A 15,414-nucleotide genomic window follows, 5' to 3' on the forward strand; every position below is an offset into this window, starting at 1 on the left:
GAAAAGGAGAAATGGTCTCTTGTTCTGATGAAGACAATAAGTTTTCTCATACTAATCATTAAATAGGAAACCCAGAGTTGCACTAACAAGAAGTGTGTTCATTAGTTGGCCTGTGATAAGTGGAGCACCAGGCCAAAAAGAAACCAGAAAAATTTGAATTAATTCATACAAGGATTACTCAATATCTATTCTCACCCATCACTTCATTCTGGAGCAAGTTAGCTGTATGCTTCTAGGAATCATGTCCAGAAAGGCCTGCTATGCATTCACACAGCCATCAGTGGCATATTCCATCTGCAGTATCTCATAAGGGATTTTTAGCAAAGTCCCTCACGGACTGTTCCACAAATTCTAGTAACAGAAACACTGCAGCAAGTTTTCCATTTAAACAACAGGGCCATATATTGACATTAGAGAAGGAGCACTGTTAAAATATGACCAATTTCAATTCTGTGGTTTCAGATCAATATAGCAAGTCTTCAAGGAAGAAATAAGACTCCTTGAAAGACTACATTTCATACTTGCAGACAGGAGGGGATAAAAAAAATAAGGAAAAAAAATCAATATGAGAGGTTGTTTTCAAGAATGTTATGAAATGTTATCATCTTACAAGGAATTTTACATGCCTTTTTTGTTACCAGCATCATTTACAATATGCTGTTCTCCTTAGCTGATTTTATTTAACTTATTGCTGAGTAAGTGGTATTCAAGCTGCTCACAGGAAGAAGCCACAGAAATGTCAAAGCAGGTTAAATTTTTTAAATAGCCAGTGAGCTCCTAAGGCTGTCAGACTACTGCCTATCTAAGGAACAGAATAATAAGCATAACACAGTTGTCTATACACATATTAAACATTGGAAAGTCTTTAATAGCATGATTTTATTCAGAGGTACTGTGCAGAAATTATATCCTGTCCCCAAAACTGCTAGTCTTCTCAACATATGCTCTCTCCTTTGAAATGTTAGTTTAATGAGCTTACTTCCAACTAATATAAAAAGTACCTAACTCTATAAAGGTTTTATTTCAATGTGTACTGAACATAGTTTATGAAATAATTAACAATGCACATGGACTAATAACTAAAAATATTTAATTAAAATCCTTTAAGCCCAACTATAAAAATTCTCTCAGCACTAGGATGGCTGCAGGACTCCAAGTCAAGAAATTGCTTCATATTCTGTGTGATGTACAATGGAACAAATGGCACAGAAAGAAGCCCTGCTACAAAACTCCTTTTTGTAGTAACTTGAGGGCAACACACATCATGAACAAACTCAAGCTTAAATCTACATCACAAATGCAGCACTTCAGAAACATGCAAGTGAGCTGTGGAAGAAATATCTGGGCAGAAACAGGCTTAAAGAAGCCAAGTTCATATCTGCAAGAGAGACTACAGTAGCAGAATAAGCATACTGGCTCATTCAAACCTAATTCATGTAGCTTTAACAGGGTAACAGGGATTAAGCAGTTCTCTGCCAGGTGGCACAAGGATACCAATACGGTTTTCTATCCATAGCAATATTTATCAAATTTTTGTGAAGAAATACCAAGTTTAAACTTGAGTATAAATACAAACAGTGGCTTTTTGTACACATACAAGTTTATAATGTCACATACCTGCAAGATATCTGTGAAAAACATGGATCAAACAGATTGTATCGTTTCTGTATTAGGGTGGTCCCTATAGATATTTTAAAAATTCCTGTCCATCTGAAACACAAAGACTTTGTCATTCCCCCCTCCCCAAATACACACATAAGCCAATCAGCTACATCCTTGTGACAGGGGTAGAAGAGTTACTGAAGGTTTCCATGCCTGATGGCCTACAGTGACCCATAGCATTAGTACCAACCTTCTGCCATCATGTAATCTCTTGTATTGCTATGAATCATCACAAGGGCCTATAGCCCCAACCTTCCCCCTACTCCAAGTACAGACTCTTTAAAAGACGTGGGAAAATTACTTTGCCCAAAAGACTCTATTTTATAATGATTGTGACTCCATGTTACAAGGCTGCCCTTTATAGTCTGTAAAACTTGTTCTGTTCAGTCAGTGGTTCACAAATTAACCTGTAAAATGGCAAAAAGCTCAATAAAAAATGTTCTTCATTCTAGCATCACAGCCAAGGCTCAAAAAGCATAAAAAGGAAAATTTCCAAATAACACACGAACACGGAATGCCACGTGCACTTTGTTGATCCCATGGTTGTTAGACCATGCACGGTAAGAGATCTTAAATTTTCATTAGAAAATGTCACTCCAGCAGCTGGCATTAGTAAATGTTCTTCTTGGATGTTCACTTTAAAAAAACGGAAATAACACCCCTCCCCCCTCCCCCCAAAAAAACCCACACCAACCAAACTCCAAACTCAACAGCCACTTCTACACCAACACAAAGTTTAGCTTTTTAGCAACCAATCAGGAAAGATAGTGTCACTGCACAGTTTTATTCCAATTATTATAAAATAAAAACCGCTAGTCACAAGACTTCCACCAGAATCAGTAATACATGTATTTACCACACAAAATTCTCAAGTACAAGTTACACTGACATTTTCTGATCAGTTGGCAAAGCTTTATACTACCTGGTAGTTCTGCCTGTTATGCATTTGTAAGGACTAGTCCTTTTTCTATAGAGAAGTAAATTTAGGTCCCTATTTAATTTTGGAACCTGATACAGCAAAGGTTGAAGGATCAACAAAATTTCTAGATTTTGTAGAAAAGCAATTCCATCAAGGCCAGAAAACTCATTCAAATCAATTCATGGATATTTGAGAGAATTTTCATATAGGTTTCTCTTGCATAGTAGTAATCTCTAGAGCACCAACTCATGTTTACTTTTACATGCACATACTTAATATATATTAAGTAAAAGAGATGTAGGAACAATCACGGTATTTCACGTTCCTGCTACTATATGAATACTTCACAGATTTTGTTGGTTAAGTGTCAAGTTGTCAGACATTTAGCAGTTTTTTTCATACTTAAAAAGCACATGATGTGTTATTTTTATTTCTATATTGTTTTAAGATGGTATAATGAGAGGAAGCAAGTCCAAAAAAACTTTACCATTTTCCAATATTCATTCTTGAAAACCATAATTTCAATCCCACTTAACATTTAAAACCTTTTCTCATAATTTCCAGCAAAACAACTACTTTGTATGAAAATTTCATAGCACCGGTTTAAGAAATTTATTACATCCCATTACTTAGCGTAAAACGATATGTGCGTTCAACTGCAACTTTGACTCAAGTTTCCACCCCCCAAAGTGTGCACATATTTAAAACTTACACATAATCACCACTAATGCTCCTTAGTCATTCAGTTTCTAAGGGCTTTTTATTATGGATTAGAACAAGAAAAAAAACCACCTCAAACGTCTTTCAATAACTTCATTCCTCCTTCAAGCATTTTTTTCTTTAAACTTGATATGTGAATAATTTATCATCCATTTCTCTTTCCTAATTCTCATATTAAGACGGCCTTGCCATCTGCACTATGCAATCACACTGAAGTAGGCACATAAAAATCAGCAGAAACAATGTTTTGGGTTGCTCCAACAACCACAAACATTTAGAAAGTGCCCCCACAAGCATGTCAGCAAGACCACGTTTTTCAGAGTATGGTTTGGAAAGCATAGACAGGAAAACCAGAAGAGGATACATTTAAATGTTTTGCTGTTTGATTTATCATTTCTTAGTGCTAAACCACCACCTCAGTTTTATGCTGCATTTTCACATCAGAAAGAAGACGAGGGCTTAATGGCATTTTAGAGGGCAAATAAAAAAGCAGTGGGAATCAGAAGCAAGTACATTTTCAGAGTGTTAAACTAGAGTGAAGCCAGCCTTGAAAATAAGCATGTTCCCCAACAGTCGCTGGCTTTTTGTTGGGATCAGACAGACCACATGTGGATAGCTCACAAACGCCACTGATCTTCTCACACACATCCTTCCTACTCATTTACAGTCTTTAGAAGTTTGTCTTTAATATTTTCCTCTATGCTTGACCACCATGCACTTACAAAATAAATTTGCCTTTAGACCAAATGCGTTTAACACGCCTCAGGAATAAGTAAGAGTCCTGACAAATATCCTCTACCACTTTTTTTCTGCGTTGGATGAAGGGGTGGCTGCCCTTTCCTGTCCACAAGCAAACATATGCCATCTCTGCAGCCCAAAGCACTAAACTCAGCTGAAATCAAGAGTGCTTTAACTTCATGCTCCAAGCTCTGATCTGCTGGCAGAGGAGCTGGGTACGGCTCTGGTTGTCACCCTAGCCATCAGTGGAGTGATACTCTCCCACCAGAGTGCCAGACACACTGCTGGGAGAATAACATTTTATGCACCCTCTGCTAACTTCAACAGCTCATCTGTTGGGTCTTAGGACTCTGCAGCCCTCTTATGCACCTCTATGACTGATAGCAATTTTACTTCATCAACCACTCCAAAATCTCTCTTCAAAATGCAAAATGATGGAATAAAAGGAGTTCCAACTGAATTCTGTGCAGAAGGTTTTACATAACCCTAGCTGCTTTGGCCATGGAATAGTTTCAAAGATAAAATTCAAGATTGTACCAGACATGACAGGTTATGAATGCTACTATGTTTAAGTGTAAGCTTAGGCAGGTATTTCTAGTCATTTAGCCTTTGCTTCTGGCTCAGAATGCAAGTCTGAGAGGCAGTTCAAGGACTATAATAAATATTACTAGCCCACTAGAAAATAAGGCTTTCTGGTACTTCTCATAGCAGAAAACACCTAGACTACTGCTTGCACATTCAACACACAGACTATTGGCAAGCCTTAATAGACAAGCATAAATCAAGCAGCATGCCAGAAATATTCTAGGGTATTTTTTATAGATTGATCAAAATATGAAGTACAGTCCTGTTGAAGAGAACATTAAACAAAAGAGGTCCTGCAAAAACAGCAGAGAAAGTTTTGTCTTCACTCAAACCAACAACAGTGGCACAATTAGCACATTAGGATTAACAATGTATAGAGCAAAGGGAAGGACGCCCAGAAGTATTCAAAAATAAAACTTGTTTTGATAAAAGTAGAAGGATAGTAAAAATGCAAAATATTTCAATTCCATCTAAATATTCATACTTCAAAAGGTTGTTTTTTTGACAAGAACAGTCTTCAAAAAGCAAATATACATCTACTCTTGAAATGCTATCTTTCTAAGTGAAATGGAGTTCAAAAACATACTCAGTCCAATCCCACTTCACACACTTTGAAGTCATCAAATTGGACAGCAAGATCTAATCATCGTAAAAGAGCAAACTATTTATTAGGTACTTATCGTCAAAAGCTTGCTTTGTTGGCAGCATCACCAAAGTTAAGACAAAATAGTTAATCTGCCTAAAAACCTATTAAAACAGACTAAATTATTCTCAGATAAGGAGGAAGGCTTTGTAAGGGTCTTTTGTTTGGTAAAAAAAAATTAAAAAAAAACAGGGGCAAAACACCAGACATTTAGTATTCCCAAAGGCGCTAATTTGATTAAAGGAAAACATTTTAGTGCTATGGTCATCTCAGTTCACAGGATAATGTATCAAAAAAACTATGCCATGATAGGTATTTTGCCAGGAAAATATCTTTCCACACTTCTAAGAGTGCACACATTGCTGAAGGTTTATTGACAAATGAGATGCTAAAAAATCTCAGCTCCGAAGTTGTCATTGGGAGTGCAGCTGAAATAGGATTCTACCTATGAAATGTTTCATTCAACTCTAGGATACAAAAAAACTGACTTTGTTTCAAAAAATACAGATCCTCGCACAAGCTCTTTTGTGTGCCTGGTACAAAACCACATCTTCAGAAAGTGATTATATGCTTGTGCTCAAGAATGCTTTGGTCAATAGACAAGGTGTAGTATTTTTGTCCTTCAGCATGAGAATATGGTTTTGTGAGACACTACTTTTAGCACAGACAACGGAAGGATATAGCTGTACTCAGGTTTTCGTAAAAATGAATCCCCATTTCTTGAAAGAATAAAAACTTCTAAATTAGAACTTCCGAAAAAACATTTTTCCTCAATTTACATCTGTCATTCAAATGCTAAAGGAGCCAAAATCTTAGACGGCTTTGTTTTGACATGAAGACAATTTTTGGTCTATTTAATGTGTCCGAATAAGACTCCATCATTTCCACATTCTGTTTTTTTACTTCCACTCTAAATTTGCAAATCCCTCTTAGAATTAGAGAAATCCTTTGCCAGGAAAGAACGATCAAAATCAACTCCAATATAATACAGTCAATTGTTGATTAATGTTTTGTATATTAAAAGCCATTGCAAATGCTATGTTTTGCAGAGACTTCTACTCCTCCACAGAATCAATGTAAAGAAATGCAAAGATTTCAAAGAAAATACAGATATGCTATTTATGCAATCATTCTAGATATGTTCGACAACAACAAATGCAGAAGATAACAGGTATTTAAAATGGAAAGATATGTGGGGAAAATTTAAGATGGAAAAAAACCTAAATTAACTGGATTTTCCTCTCCACTTTGCAGATTGTGAGAGGCACAAGCGTAATCTTTGCTCAACTGCTCTCATACCTCCAAGTTTCTTCATGTTCTCAACAGTCTTTCTGCACCTTTTTCAAAGTGAAATGAAATGCCATTGCCTTTAAATCTGTTGTCCAAGATGAGGGTGAGGAATATAGACATATATGTTATTTACATTTCATAGGATCATATGCATCATAAATTTATATACTCCATACTCTCACCTATGTATCTTTAATATATATTTTTTAAAAAAAGAACAAAATAAGATCTTCTGAGAGAAAAGTCACTACAGAAGTAAATGGAGAATATGTGCATTTTAATTGAAGGAACCTAAGAACCCATCCCTACACTCTTTACAGTTTTACAGCAATTATGCACAAGGTTTGCATAAACACTTCAAAATCATCAAAAGCTGTTTTATCAAAACAGCACTTAAGTTTTACATATGTTTCAACACAAATTAGTATTCAGAATTAAACAGCAAGTTGATGACAAAAAAGGATGTCAGCTGTCATTTTAAACTCTAACCAGATATAGGAAATGGACACAAAGAATGAAGACAAAGACTGGGCCAAAGTGATAGATAGCTTCTTTCCAAATACTTTTTTAAATTTAATTATCTTATTAATTCTTTCACTGCCCTAGACTCCTAGCAACTCATGATGAATTTTATCACTACCAGAAAGCTTCAATAATAGTAATTATTACAGAAGTACTGTTATTGGAACCATGATGACATAAGAATATTGCAAAGTAAGGACAACAATAATGTGTTCATACTGGAAACAATAAAAAGACAGGTGGACATAGTTGGGTTTCCTGCAGACACATTTGCAAACAATACCTCTACAGTAAAAATATATTCTTAATTTAAAATAAAAAACTGAACTGTAGCAATGAATTCATTCCTTGATAACATACAGACACTCAATATCAGCCAGTCAACACTCTAGGGCACATCCTGCAATAACACTGATGTCCTGAGAGTCAGCATATTCCTGACACAAAACCATACAAATCTGTGCAACATGTTTCTACAAGTATCAAGACTTGATATGTTTAGTGAAGTGCCTGGGCATACCAATTATAATCAGCACCAGCAGTTATTTGAATACAGGGCAATTACCGATAGGAATGCCAAATGGAGGGACTTGAGTTCTCCAAAACTTAAAAGGTCAAGTGGCAAGGAGCTGGGGGGTGAATAAAGAACCAGCTGAGTCAATTCCAGGAAGGAAAGAGGTTTGCTTTTCTCTCCTGAGTGGAGACTTCTCTGAATGCCACCCTTCTGAAGATGCTGGGCCTTGAACACAACAACTTCACAGGGCCACAGGTTTTTAGGGGAGTGGGCAAATCCAACAGAACTGATGGGCTTGAGCACCACATGAAGCAAAGGGTTTGAAAAAGATACCACCCGTCTCCCATCCAGACAGCGAGTAGGACAGATTGCAGCTAAAAGTCTGTACATATTTATGAAAGGCTGCAGCCAGCTGGCCAAATTTCAGATGTCTCTCTGTGCACTGGAGTTCTTTCACTCAGTCTTTTAACTTTTATTTCCGGTTGAAAAAATAATGCAAATACATGTACTAGTTCAGCTATTCTTCTACAGCATGGAACTTTCATTATGCTTGCCAGGCTAGTATTTCAGATACATAAACAGATTTCAAGCAAAGCACTTACCACTATTTTAATACTGCTTTGACAAGGTTTAAATACACTTCAGATAAGTGACAAAAACTACAGATTGCACACAGTTACACAAAAAGGCTGTCTTTTGATCCATTGAAGTGATAATACATGGAGGATTCCATATGCAAAAGCTATCTAATTCCAAAAGAGGAGCAAGAATTTGAAGGAAGGCACTCAGAAGACAAGTCTGGCCAGAATAAGTCTAGCAGTGACTCATGGCAACTCATGGTTGCCAGTCAGTAGATATGGAAATTACTTGTTCATGAACTGCTTAAAAGCCCCTAACTTCAACAGCCAGGGGCAATACAAAGCTATGCAAAGAAAAAAGAATTCAGCCGCAAATATGTCAGTTTTCTAAAATAAGGAAGAAAAAAGAATTCCTACAATTTATTTCACTTCCCATATACGCAGACTCATAGAATGGCTTGGGTGGGAGATCATTTAGTTCCCACCCCCCTGCCATGGGCAGGGGCACCTTCAACTAGACCACGTTGCTTGAAGCCCCAACTAGCTCGGCCTTGAATACTTCCAGGGACGGGGCAATCACAGCTTCCCTGGGAAACAATGATAAACTGCAAAGCAATGATTTAATCTGTTATGCTAACTCCAAAGTTCAGGTAGTTTAACAAGGGCTGTTCTGGGCAGGTTTTTTTAATATATATGGATTTTATGTGTTTACATACATAAATACACAGAGATACATATATAAAATGCACAACTAGTCAGTTTTAATTTGATGGAGTATTTGTGAGTTTCTGGTTTTGTTAGGGTTTTGCTGTTTTTTAGTCTTTTAAACCAGTCCCTTCAGTAACCTCCAGTGAGAGCTAAAAAAAAAAAAAAAAAGACATAGGAACTTCCAATCATTGCTCAGAAGCAGAAAGTAGACATAGAAAATACAAAGGGAGTATTGGTATGGCATTATGCCATAATGCCATTCTTTTGGTTGCTTCATCACAGAGTAAACAAAGGCATCAGAAGTATTTTTTTGTCATTTCCAGTAGTACTACCACCTTTCCTTTTAGACTGCTAAGCCAAAACTTGCTAGGTATTTCATTATTGAAATAATCTCCCTTTCTATGTAGAAAAACAATAATATGGAAGAGCAGGATGTAGAACTCCTCTGAACACTTTCTTCTGAGATTCTCAGCCTTGAACTAATTCCATACCTCATAGCTATCATTACCAATTTTGTAATATTGCCTTAATTCACAATGAAGAAGAGCACAGCACTCACATTTCTGTTGCTGTCCACAAAGGCTTTTCTGTCCTAAACAGGTGATTGTAAATGTGGCTTTTTTCGAGGATTTCCCTGGAGGATGATATTGTAGTTCTATGTACTCTTCAACTTAAATTTGTGCCTTACAGAGTAACATACGTAGATATGTACTGGCCCAAACCTCCTTTTTCAATGGAGAATCTAGAAAGATAAGAGTACTCACCTGGTGATTACCCCATCCACCGCCACCCAAGGCTGGAGGGACTGGAGGCATAGGCTTTATCTGATTTCTCAGGTCCTTCTCATCTCTCAGAACTGCCCTCAATATTATCTAACAAAAATATCCCCGTGCCAGATGACTCTTCAGCACAGCATCTGCTATTAGAAGTGAAGGCACAGCTCTCACATCACCAATTCTCAAAGCTATTTTACTAAAACCATGAGGCCTGAAAACTAGATACAAAAACTAAAGTTTCTTGTGTGCAGCCTTTCAGAAGAGGAAAGAAATTTTAAGAAGTTACACCTCTTATTTCCACTGTTAGAACCAGCTGTTGGGATGCCGGTGAAAAGAGATAAGATCAAGTCACAGAGCACATCAGCAACTCTGAGATGTCTTGGTATGTGCTCGGGAATGTGCACAGTTCTGTACCAGTAAAAATTCAGAGATTACCAATTTCACAGAAAATACAAAAGCAGCAGCTGCAATATTTATTCCCAAAAAAGTTATAAATAAATATAAAACCACAAACAGCAATATAATAATTCTTTAAAAAATTGTACAATTGCTCTATATCACACTTTTCAATGGGAAGTACTTTAAAATTTAAAATAGTATGGGAGTACTTTAAAATTTATTCTGAAATTCTTTAAAACTTTTTCAGAGACATGGTCAAAGGAAATGGTAAAGGGGAACCAAGTGAAAAAGTATGATAGAACCAGCAAGACAAAGTGGAAGAAAGTTCCACTGGCTGGAGATATACTGAGGAAGCAGCATTACAACTCTTATTTCAGGAATCTCAGTATACAATAAAACAGCTTCTGAAAGAATGCCTTGGGCTACTCAGCAGCAAATAATAACTACTGGTCAACAGGGAGATATTTAAAAGAAATGCTGGAAATTATCTGCATAGCTGCGTGTGGCCAGAATTTCCAACAATCACAAACTCTTCTTTATAAATGAAGTTCAATTATAAATAACAATATACTAAGGAACCATGCATGCTATATTATAAGGGACAATTTAAGAAGTTTTCTGAAGCATTTTTTCAAGCACATGCAACTGACAGGCCTACTGACAGGAGATTTTTTTTATTTCTAAAGGAAGGAAACATGAGATGCTATCATTTCAACATCCCCAAAAAGCAGAAAATCTTACATTTCTATAGTGCATATGATTTAATCATTGGGAAGTTAAAGGTTTAACTTTAAAGCAACAGTGGTTTATTAGGGACTTGCACAGTGCTTTGAAAGACACTACCCCAACAAGGGCCATAGGCACTAAGAAACTACCTCAAAAATTTTTTACATCTGGCAATCAATCATCAATTAATTTTTTTTTTTCTTGTGGGCTTAGGAGAAGAGCCTTAGCCTTTCAAATTATTTACGTATTTTTAAACAATAAAAAACCCTGAAAAAGTAAAATATTAAGAATTTTTTTCAAATGACAATTCTATATGCTGAATTCAAGGTGCTGAATAAAGCAGACATGAGCTCTAAGTTTATCACTTAGCAGGAGAAATACTCCCACATTACAGCTAAGAAGTGTTTCAACATGATCTGAAGCAGGTTCAATCCTTGCTTTCCCTATTACAGTACACTATGTTTCTCAGATATAGACTATTTCCAAAATGCAGTATGTAAGCATCACTAAACTGCTATAAAGTAGTATTACTACTTCACTTCCACCCTATCAAAGAATAATCCTTCCCCATCTACTGTCCTCACCTTTTATGATCAGTCGTACAGACTCAAATCCGTGAATGAGGCACTGTCTTCTCCCACTTCTCTGGTCAAACTTGAAGTGCTACTAGTATTGTAAATACAACTATTTTAGCAGAAGAACTAGAACACATACAAACTTCCCTCTTGGTTCTCATCACCAATAAATTACACAATTTTGGGGAGGGAAGAGAAGATAGGGATGGGTTACTTCCAGCTGGACCATCTTTTTGATCCAACTCACCACAAATATTAATGGCAGTGCAGGACATGGCATGGTACATGTTTAACACTAGGTCAGTTTATACCAAAGGCAGAGCTGCAGCCACCAGGCTTCCAAAAACCAAAAGGGCCAGTCAGACATTATTTTGGTTCCAGGAATGATAGTGAAACCTCAACATCTGCCTCCCATGGGCAATATTCTCTATCAGGGCTCTCTATTCCTACAGCTAACATGTGGGTACCTACACCAGGCTTAAATAAAAACATTAAGGTTCTCACTGGCAATGAGGGACAGCTTAGTCTGGAGAGAATGCTAATTTAGCTGCCCTAACATGTAAACTTGAAAATAATACAATGAATTAATAGCTGTATGCACAAATCTCACTCAAAAATGTACTTCAATCTGTTATCACTGGGCTCTGCTTGTGATCTCACCACTACAGAGTATTTGTAAGGAGCTGCAAAGAAGTTACAATGAATATTTTGATTTTATTTTTAATTAGAGTTATCTTTCATATGATGATAAAGCCCACAGGTTTACAAATACCTTTTTAAATTATATTAGGATCATCATAATCTCATCACAGAGACAAAGAGCAGCAGCAACATTTGTGATGGTCATTTGCTTTTATCTCCTATACTTCTCAACTTAAAAAAGTTTGCCAGGGCGACTAAGTTTTATCTACATAAAGGAAAAAAAGAGGTTCCCATTCTTTTTTCACACAGAAACATACTCCAATTTCACACTATAGGCAAGATACTAAGTTGTTGAACTGAAATTAAGCTCCTCAGCTGTTCAGTACAGAATCTGGAGTTGCTCATATGTGAAGAAATTGGATAAAGCCCTTTCTATGAGAAAGTATGGCTGGATATTATTAGAACTGCTGATAAGACTGCACAATTATTTTATTTGCTATCAAATCTCAAGTCATTTGGTTTTCCTAGTCAATGTCTAGCTCTTACAAGTACTTTCCAACATGACAGTTTATCATATGACAAGGACAAGAGGGCACAATCTTAAGCTGTGCCAAGAGAGGTTTAGGTTGGACATTAGGAAGAAATTTTTTATGGAGAGAATAATCAGGCATTGGAATGGGCTGCCCAGGGAGGCGGTGGATTCACCATCCCTGAAAGTTTTTAGGATGAGACTGGATGTGGCACTTAGTGCCATGGTCTGGTAACCACGGCAGTGTTGAATCAAGGGTCAGACTTGATGATCTCGGAGGTCTGTTCCAACCCGGCTGATTCTATGATTCTAAGTCAACTCAAACATGTGGCAGAGCTCAAAACCCAGTACCCAAATGATGTGGAACAAGACTTCTGTGCCACTGAAACACAACTGAAAGACCAAAAGAGCTACTTTGTCATTACCATGAAATCATAGTTCTACTGCCTCTTCACAGGCACACACAAACACCCCCCCCCCCTCAATCTTTTAGTGGGCAAGGAAAAAGACTGGAATTCAAGTGCATTAGGCCAACTAATTACTTTGATTTGGAGAAAACCATTCTCCATACTACAGATCAGTAAAAATATTACCAACCATGATGGCAAAAAAACCAGTCGTAATGAAACCTTAACATTTACTACTCATAAAGTACACGCCAAACATGTAAAAAAGGAGACATTCAGAAAGCTAGAAGCTTTTAAACAAAGTATACTCTCACACTAAAAGAAATAGAACCTGAGTTCAAAGGTGCTGCAGAAAGTGCTTTTTCCCCTCCTTCCACAGGTTTTAGACAATCACTAGTAAGCTTCTCACAAAACAAATCTTTCCATTTTACTTTTAATAAACCATACAATAGTTTTCCCTTGTCCTTAGGAAATAAAATCAGCGAAAAATAGTAATTAGATTCTTGTCCCAAAGCAGTATAAGCTGTAGGAGTATTTTAATCCTTTAAATATGTAGCTTAAACATGCCCATTGCATATATATTAAGGAGGAAGCGGAAGTTTTACCAGTAAAATCCTTTATACTCCCAGGCATTATGTTATTCTTTTCATGCCAGGAGGTAGATTTCCCTAAAGTTACACACACTGCCAGCAACAGAGGCACTGAAGCCATGGGTATCAAACCCTTAAAAGCAGACGGATACAGAATTCCACTAAACCTTGAGCGCTACGTTAACACTTGCTTGAATTATCTTCCAATTTCATTCATTTTCTTCTTCAAACGTCTGTTTACAGTTATTAAGACCCTGCAAAAATTATGCCTTGATTATAAATGGTACAATCTTTCAGTTGAAAAATATGCAGCATAAGGGCATCCCTCAACTCAAGCAGTCAACCACTGCAATTTCCCGGGTCCTAATCTCTAATATCCAGATCAGAGAGAGCAAAGTGGAAAAGAAATGCTGTGAAGTAAAATCCCAATGGCATTCATACAGCTCAACATTAAGTTATGCTGACTCTGGCTCTCTTAAAAGCTCATTGTTAAACTTCCCATGTCACTCAAAGTCCATTTCTAGTTTTAACACCAAAAGGAACATGATGTGCGCTTTTCTTCCTAGAAGCTTAAAGTGTTCATAGTCTAAATATCTTAGTACAGTCAAATAATACGAGAAACCAAATCAACAGTGTCTGCAAACCAGCACCTACTCCTGTATACACCAGAAGTCTCAGTGCTCTGTTTTTACAACTCCTAGGCACCATAAACTAGGTACAGAATGGTGTTTTTTCACATTCTTGAGACCCTTAATTATGTAAAATATTTACAAGTCCTGCAGCCTTGTGTACAACAGACAAAGTCGTAAGATGTTACCTGCCAGGCAGATATTACTCTAAAAAGATGTATTTAATGCAGGAAAAGTAAAAGAAATCTTACACAGGAGGTTTCAAGTTCATCACAATTCTGTTTAACTACAGCTCAGTCTAGATCACTAACTACACTCAGTAAATGCAGAAAACAGCATCTTACATTCAATAAAACAAATTTCCCATTTGTCATTAAGAGCAATGTCTTTAGCTCTCTTTTTTTTTTACCCCGTGCTTTCCATTACAATGTCAAGCGTCAGTAAAACATCTGAAGTAGTAATTAGATGTGAAGAAGACGGTAATTCGCTGCAGCAGCAGAACTAGGCTGTTTCGGCACCACGGCGGCTTCTCCTCTCCCTTCCCGGTGCCTGTCAGGAGGCACTCGCAGGCCGGGCGCTGCTCCCAAGGGCTCTGAACCGCTGCTCTTCTAACAAACCCCATCGACACACGCCACAGAAACATCTACCTTTCCAGCACCGACCCCTGCCAGGTCTCCTGACCTCGCAGAGCACACCCACATGAACTCAGGCCAAGGCTGCTGCACACACAGCCGGCTGTGCGGAGCGCCGGGGCCGTGCCGCGGGGGCTCGGCACACATGGACCCGCCGGGGCTCCCCGGGCCCGGCCCGGCTCCCCCCGCGCCTCGTCCCGGCCGCGCCCGCCGCTCACCCAGCTTGCCGCGGGACTCCTCCAGCTTCTGGATCTGGTTCTCCAGGAACAGCACGGCCACCCCGAACACCAGCACCGCCAGCAGCTGCAACTTGGGCGGCAGCATAATCCTGAGCAGCCCCATGAGCAGCAGCAGCAGCGCCGCCCGCCCGGGATCACGACATAACGCGGGACCCGGCCCGTGGGGGCCGGCGGGAGCCGCAGGGACGGCGCGGGCGAGGAGGGACGGAGGGAGCGCGGTCGGGGGCGCGGACAGGGCCCGGCGCCGCCGCTTTCACATCGCCGCGCTCACCCCGCCCGCAGAGCGCCTGCAGAGCGCCCGCCGCCCCCCGCGCCCGGCACCGCCCGCCCGGCCCGGCCCCGCCGCCCTCCCGCCCCTGCGCGCGCTGCTCAGCAACCGAACGCCCGGCCG

At 38.6% G+C, this 15,414-nt stretch overlaps 1 protein-coding gene across 2 annotated transcripts in view; it reads right to left on the bottom strand.

Annotated features, from left to right (window-relative positions):
• Nucleotides 1-15,414, bottom strand: part of HS2ST1 (heparan sulfate 2-O-sulfotransferase 1) — a 108,566-nt gene that overhangs the window by 62,429 nt on the left and 30,723 nt on the right. Inside the window, exon 1 of one of the 2 annotated variants that reach the window (XM_064664806.1) lies at nucleotides 15,003-15,328. The exons of the other annotated variant lie outside the window; for it this stretch is intronic. Coding sequence (XP_064520876.1) covers nucleotides 15,003-15,126 — 124 coding nt within the window. The 5' untranslated portion in view covers nucleotides 15,127-15,328. Of the gene's footprint in view, nucleotides 1-15,002; nucleotides 15,329-15,414 lie in introns of those variants that run through there. 2 annotated transcript variants of the gene reach the window in all.

The sequence above is a fragment of the Pseudopipra pipra genome, chromosome 9 (genome assembly GCF_036250125.1).
Source record: "Pseudopipra pipra isolate bDixPip1 chromosome 9, bDixPip1.hap1, whole genome shotgun sequence".
Taxonomy (NCBI): Eukaryota; Metazoa; Chordata; class Aves; order Passeriformes; family Pipridae; genus Pseudopipra; species Pseudopipra pipra.